This window comes from Rhincodon typus, chromosome 9, assembly GCF_021869965.1.
Source record: "Rhincodon typus isolate 14 chromosome 9, sRhiTyp1.1, whole genome shotgun sequence".
Classification (NCBI taxonomy): Eukaryota; Metazoa; Chordata; class Chondrichthyes; order Orectolobiformes; family Rhincodontidae; genus Rhincodon; species Rhincodon typus.
In genome coordinates, this window is record NC_063340.1 from 76,098,702 (window position 1) to 76,106,269 (window position 7,568).

At 39.0% G+C, this 7,568-nt stretch overlaps 1 protein-coding gene across 1 annotated transcript in view; it reads left to right on the top strand.

Moving 5' to 3' along the window:
- Positions 1-7,568, top strand: part of birc6 (baculoviral IAP repeat containing 6) — a 97,262-nt gene that overhangs the window by 19,298 nt on the left and 70,396 nt on the right. The window contains exons 12-15 of the mRNA XM_048601458.1: positions 336-463; positions 1,154-1,285; positions 3,062-3,277; positions 6,747-6,930. Of these exons, the coding sequence (XP_048457415.1) occupies positions 336-463; positions 1,154-1,285; positions 3,062-3,277; positions 6,747-6,930 (660 nt within the window). The remainder of the gene's footprint in view (positions 1-335; positions 464-1,153; positions 1,286-3,061; positions 3,278-6,746; positions 6,931-7,568) is intronic.

Here is a 7,568-nt window from a genome sequence, read left to right on the forward strand (position 1 = left end):
GATTCTCCAGCATCTGCAGTTCCTACTATCTCTGAGCCAAATGATCTGTATTGCATTTGCTGGTATTTTGAATAGTCAGTTAATTACACACTGCAGATTGGTTTGCCTCTGTGCAGCTGTAATATAAAGCTTATGGTAGTTATTGATAGGACAAAGCAGTATTTTTGTGTCCTTCTGTGGTGCGGTGCAGTGCAGAAGCAGTGTATAAATGCATTGTGCCAGTAGACCAGATGGAATAATGCAATTTAGCCCAATGTTGAATGTTTTGAATTCTGAGGTAAACTTTGCTTGGGTTTAGAGTGTATTAAAGTTCTGGAGTTTCCTATCCATTCTAGGAAACCAGTGGAGCTTCATCAATAACAATCTTCAGTCACAGGGTTCAGGCAAAACTACCAAAGGCAGCAGCAGTCTTGATCGATTATATTCAAGAAAAATTCGGAAGCAACTCATACACCATAAGCAGGTATTACTTAATCAGTTGTCTGTATGTGAACTTTGTTTAAATTTTGTGCTCTGCTTAGTAATCTAGTACTTTGGCAAGTGTTAAAGCTATCATAGTATTTTTTGGTTCTCAAAATCAAAATTGCTAAGGCACCAATTGCAGCATACGTAGATGATATATGGGGTCACTCTAAATTTGCTGTACTTGGGAGAAAGAAGAGTATTTTTCTGCCAGTTAGTGTGATTTAGGAAAATGTTTGCTTAAGAAGGTTGATCTTTTAAGAAGGTTGGGCTGTGAAATAACAATGTAATCAGACTTATTTCAAATGGGTACCTCTGATGTGTTGTGCCAAGTGTTTGCATATAGTTTTTCACCTGTTTCTGCCCATGTGAGTTCCTGATTTTCACTGGCTGGTAATCAGATACTCATTCCCAGGGAGGGACAGTCAGTAGAATAGTTATTACAGGCATGCTTATGGCTGCATCAAGAGATGCATTTGCAGAAATCTTTGAGAAGATTGCCTGTAAGTACTTGCCAAGTTTTAGTGTGTGTTAATGGGATAAAATAAATGTCAGAGGAGCAACCTCGGAGGGGAAGAGATGGGAGAAGTTTAGAATACATTAAGCTTTAAATTAAAAACTGATCAGTGGTTTGTGTGTTTTGGGGTGTGTGTGCACATCAAACTGACTTTTGACTTAACCTTTTTTGCAGCAACTCAATTTGTTAAAAGCAAAACAAAAGGCATTAGTTGAGCAAATAGAAAAAGAGAAGATCCAGAGCAGCAAAGGATCTTCATATAAACTTTTGGTAGAACAGGCAAAGCTAAAGCAAGCTACGTCAAAGGTATGACGTCTGTTTTGTTCTATAGCTTAAGTGTTTAAAATGGTTGCTGTATTGTTGGTCCAGCACAGGACAATTTATTTTTGCAACAGGTTGCATTTTATATAGCACAAAAACTGTCACATGTGGTTTATAGAAGTGTAATCCAAAAAGAAGGAAGATGAGCCAAAGGAAGCCATATTAGGTAAAGTGAATCAAAGCCTTGTCAGAGAGTTCTGTTTTAAGTAGCAGAGAGTTGGGGTGAGGTTAATTTTTAGCGGTAGTATTCCAGAGTCCAAGGTCCAGTCTGCTAATGGCGTGACAGCCAATTGCGGAGTAGAGGATGCACAAGGTGTCTGAGTTAGAGGAGTAGAGAACTCAAGAAGAAGACTGTTGTGTGATTTGAGAGAGCTAGCAGTTTGGAGGGCTGAGTCCAAGAAAGGGAATCATACACAAGGAAGAAAATTTTGCATTTTAGATGCCGGGAGGATGTTGGCTAATGTAGCTCAACAAGGGCCACCAGGGATGATCACTTGAGTGGGATTTGATGTGAAGGAATGTGAATGGTGGGATGAGGTTGGGAAGCAGGCTGTTATTGAGTTTGGAGGTGATTGTTGTCGAGCTTGGGGGTGACCTTAGGAGATTGACTCATGGCAATGGTAGGGGTGGATTGGTGAAGTGATAGAGAGAATAATGGGATTGAATTGGACCCCGAGGTTGCTAAAATTCTGCTTTAGCTTGACTTGGTAAAGGAAATACATAGAGTCAGCAAGAGCGTGGAATTTGTGGCATGGGCTGAAGGTGATGGCTTTAGTCTTCACAATGTTTTAATTCTAACTCATTCAAGTCTGGATATCTGACAAATATTTCAGTAGTTCAAGAGTGATAGAAGACAGAAAAAAACTGGGTGACAGGAGAGTCCAAGTCGCTGCTAGCCCATGGGTGCGGGCGGTGTTGCCAAGAATTGGCGTGCAGTGAGCAAGAGGTGAAGGGATCAGGTTCGACCATTCGGATGCTCTGAAGGTAATGCTAATCTGGCTAAAATTCAAAAAAGTGAGGGTGATTTCGAATAACAAGGCAGTTCACTGAATTGGACAGCGACGAGACAGTGGAGAGAATGATGTGTTTGACTGTGTGGGAAGTCTACAGTAAGGACAAGGATGGATAATGCAGTAGTCATTTTGGGTGTAACTTTGGTTTAGGGCTACTTCAGTGCTATCACAAGTGGAAATCTGACTGATGAAGTTCAAACATGGAATTCAAGGAAGGATGAGCAATGAATGCTTTAAAAAGGAAAGTGTGTACAGTAAGTGTTCAGGGATCTTGAAGAGGATAGGGAACTGACATACAAGGGCAGAAGGTTCAAGAATGGGTTCTTGAAGTGTGAGATTGGAGTAGGGGAATGTCTGAGGTGAGGAAACCAGTTAAGGTATTGTTTTTTTTCTGTGGGCCAGGAAGGAAATTTGGATTAAGAGCAATTTAATGGGAATGGGACTATGGATATGGGATTAGGAGAGAAGAAAAAGGATGAGAGAAAATTGAACTTTTCATTTTATTATTTATATAGCTAGAACTTTGCTTTACCAATGGGTCTACTGCTAACTAAGATGTTGCTCAGGCCAGTTTAATTTCTAATTTATTGTGGAAATTGTATCCCTTTTTTTTCATCTTTCTCAATGCAGACAATTTCAGATTTTTGTCTCTTATTTCTATAACCTCAGTTGCATGCATGTAAATTCAGTAACATGGATTTAATTGAAAAGTTTATTAAATTTCATCTTAATATCAACCCCATACTAGCATTTCAAAGACCTCATTCGTTTGCGCCGGACTGCAGAGTGGCCTCGCACTACTTTAGATTCAGAATCGTCTTCAACAAAAGACTCCCCAGAAGTGGAACCCCTTCCGTTTACTTTGTCCCATGATCGCTGCATTGCTGTGGTTCAGAAGCTTGCACTTTTTCTTCTTTCCATGGATTTTACCTGTCATGCAGATTTACTGCTCTTTGTCTGCAAGGTGAGTAAACAATGAGGATGACTAAAGAAATGCCTTTGGAGTATAGAACTGGTATTCCATTAATTTATGCTTCATGAACTTTCTTAAACCTACAGTTTACCGCACCTTTCTCAAAGGTAAGTTTAAAATCTGCACTTTGCTATATAAGCTAATAGTAGCACTTAAAAGTAATCAGAATAAAACAGATTATCATACTTTACACACAGGAGTCCATTTGATTAATTGTCTCAAAAGAGTTGATCATTTAGTCCCATTTTTCTTGATTTTTCTTTTTTCAGATGTTTATCATTTCCCTTCTAGTTCTCCTGTACATTTAAAACATTCTCCTGAACTCTTTCTTGGTTCTTTTGTTGTTTTAGACTATGCCCTCGAGTTATCAATTTACTGCCTAGTGGAGTAAGTTTTACCTCGATCGAAAACAAAAATTAATTTTGAACATCTCTCCAAATTTCTCCACCTTTCTTTTCTGATGAAATAAACTCCTGTTTCCATTAGCTTTGTTTGGAACTTAAACTTTCTCAAGTTTTGCTGACTTGAAACCAAACAATCTAATGAAAAAAGCTAAAATGTAACAGACATTAAATATAAAAGGAAATCTAATAACTGTTCTATAAAAATCCAAATGTTTCATAAAAATGGTGAATATTGGCCTAACTTGTATAAAATGGTAGATACAATGTGGTATTTTAAAATATAAAGGTATTGTTTTCCCAGTGCTGATGCTATCATTTGATGTTAATATATCAGCTTGGGCTGGGTGGTGTGGTCTCGAGTAATACTGAAAACTTGGATTTTGGAAAGTTTATGCAACGTGCTGAATGAGTTGGGGCCCCCTGAGGCCTAGTTGGATGACTAGTTAAATAGACTCCAGAGAAACAAGATTCTACTGGTGATGTTATAACAACTTTGTCCAGAGAAGGCTTTTCATAGAAGTGAGAGAGAATTTGAGTGTGTGTGTCTGCAGTTACCAAGCGTTCAAACAATCTCTTTAAACAGTTTCTGGAATGAAGGAGAAGTCACAGGCGTTGGTCAATCACTGAGATTTATGAAAGACAATAATGTTTCAACTATATTAGGATTCTGTTGAAAGGTTGTGGAATTTCAAAATAGACACTTTTGAAATTGAAGTTTCATTGTGGAATTTGATTGGAAGAGGTGATTTCTCTCTACTGTATTGGGGAAAACTCGAGAGTAAAATAGACATTAGAAGGGAGGTTACTTTTGCCTAGAAAAATATGTAGTCACTATGTTTGTAGACCCAATTTAGATGCTGCCCCTTTGGTGATGGGAATCATTGTATTCGATTGGAGCTTTTTAGTTTGAGGAATTATAGGCTGATGATAATATTTTGCACATTTGAATGTGGGAAATATTTTTGGTAAATTGCGATAGCATCTTAGAAATACCTACATAGAAGGAGTCCCCTTGGCCCATTGTGCCCTACTTCTAACTGGTTGCTCTGTCAGAGGCTTTTTTTCTTACCATTTACCTGTTCTTTCTTCGTACCTTTCTAATGTTTTGGATAACATCTATTTGCCAATCTCCAGGGAATTTAAAAGTTGAGTTCTTTTTTGAATTCTGTTTCTTCCCCCGCACATTTTAACTCAAATTGCCACATGTACACATTCTTCAGACAACCCTCCCACAGTTTCTTCTGGCTCTGTTTATTATCTGAGCCATTTTCCTAAATTGTCTTGAGGCTAGCTGGTACCTGCCTCTGGCTTTGTCCATTCCCCCTTTTAAATGTGGTTGCACCATTCCTGTTGCTCAGTTTCTTTGCAATTTTAAATTTTTGAACGTTTTTAAGAAAATGCTAGTAACAGTTTCGCCACTAACCTCTGTCAGTTAAGCAGTTTTAAGGCTTTAAGCTCCAACTGATGTGTGCAAAGAAGGCAATCCACAGACTATAATTTGTTTTCTTTATTCCACAATCTTTTTATTCATTCCTGCAACCCAAAGTAGTACAAGAACTGAGACAACATTGAGTGGGTATAGGAAACATTTGCCTAAGTATTTGTGTGACGTTCAAGGTGTTCAAGTTATGCTAATATACATATTTGGCACAATGAAAAACATCTATGTAAAAAGCACATCTGAGATCTGTGTACTTGATATTTGAAAATTCACATTTAAACGTGAACTTCTATGACTGTGTGGGCGACATTCTCTATTTTCACTTTTAATCTGCTAAGAAGGAAAAAATGACTAGAGTTTCTGCTCAGTGATCTTTATCTTGTGGCAATGATCAAATTCCCTCTGTCTTCTCTTGTCTCCCACCACCGGCTCAAAGTAAAATTACATTCTGTATTTATGCAAATATGTTAGACTTGCACCCAATAATTATCATTGCTTCATTAAATTTAAATACAAAGGGAAAACATTCATTTCAGATCCCTCAGTATTTAAAGTGGCACCAGATAACAAGCATATATTCACAACAAATACTTCTAAAAATAAATATCTGATACACATCTGAATGCAGACAGCCATTATAAATAGATTTGCAGATAAATGATGCTGCTTAGCAATTGTTTGCATGTTTGTCTCTAACAGTTAAAATATAAACAAACTTTTAGCCTAAAAGGGAATCAGTTAGCTCAGTTGGCTGGATGGCTGGTTTGCACTGTAGAATGATACCAGCAGTGTGGGTTCACTTTCCGCATCAGCTGAGGCTACCATGAAGGACTCTACAGCTCGATCTCTTTTCTTGCCTGAGGTGTGGTGACCTTCAGGTTAAACCACCATCAGTCATCTCTCTCTAATGAGAGAACAACCTTATGGTCATCTGGGACTATGGCGACTTTACCTTTACTGTCTTAAATTATCAAATTGACGGTGTTCATTGCAATAGTAGTATCATTGAGTACACTACTTGTTTATTGAAAGATTTAAAATTGTTTACTTCCCACCCCTCTGCAGGGTCTTGCTCATCTCCATGTTCTTTTGTTGCTTTTTTTTCCTATTTGTGGACTATATTTGCCCCATCCTCTGGCCTCTCCCCGCAGTCTTATCAGCCCTGCCTCTCCCATATCTTCTGTTTCCCCTCTGTCTGGCATGTGGTGTATGTGGTCTTTTAGAAAAAGAAACAGCAGTACTTTGAGTTCTATTAAGTTAAGCTGGCTTTAGTAGATCAACAGAGGGAAGGCCGAATCATCAAATTTTAGAAATCAGTAAGTTGTTTATAGGTCTAGTATGATTTATTTTCCCTTTATCTGGCAAAATCTCTCTCTAAGGGCTGGGGCAAAGAACTAAAGAACAGCAGAGCCAGTCACAGCTTTCAAATAAGTTGTTCTTCATAAGCACTTTACTAGTTTAAGTGAGTTCATTTCTTTGATTCAAGACTCAACTTGTTAAAAAAAAAATCTGAAGTAATGTACTTGTCATGTGTGGATGGACTGGTTCAGAGATTCTGCTGTTTGTTGTGGGCTGGAGCGGTGGCAACAAGTAAACTTCTTGACTTTCTTGGCAGGTTTTGGCACGTATAGCAAATGCTACAAGGCCAACAATTCATCTTTGTGAAATTGTTAATGAGCAGCAACTTGAAAGACTTCTCCTTCTACTGGTGGGAACAGACTTCAACAGGGGAGACATCTCCTGGGGTGGAGCATGGGCCCAATATTCTTTGACCTGCATGATTCAGGATATCTTGGCAGGTAGGAAGCAAAAAACTGAAATGTTTACTCAAAAACTGTAATCCGATGTTCTTCTGTACTAAGCATTTGTATAAGTGTTTGAAATGTTGCAATAAAAACTAGTTCTCATGTTGTGATTGTATGGAGATGTGTATAGATGCACCCATATCACACGCCTTCTCCAGCTCAAGGTCACTGGTTTTTGGCATGTCATGATTAAAAATGCCAACTCTCAACATTCCTGCCCCATGGAAGCCTTTTAACCATCATTCATGCTTTTTTTCTTCCCTCAACATTCACATTTTAAATACTTTATCTTGCATCTTCTCTAGAACTTCTTTTGCTATGCGGTACCACCCCGGCCCCCATGCTTGCTCCAACTTTCTTTCTCCCAATCCCTTGCACTTTTTCCGTCTTCCTCTCCTGTTTCCTGTCGTGCGTGCTCTTGCCTCCTCTATTGCTTGCTCTCTCTATCTTGCCTACACCTGCCCCATTGCTTGTGCTGCCTCCATCGTGGTCTCTCACCTCCATGCTGTTTGTGCCTTCTCCATTGTGCCCCCCCACGCGCGCGCTCTCTCTCTCTCTCTCTCTCTCTCTCTCTTCTCTCTCCTTCGCTTGCCCCGCTCCTTCTTGCCCTCCCCGCCGCTCTTCCCTCCTTC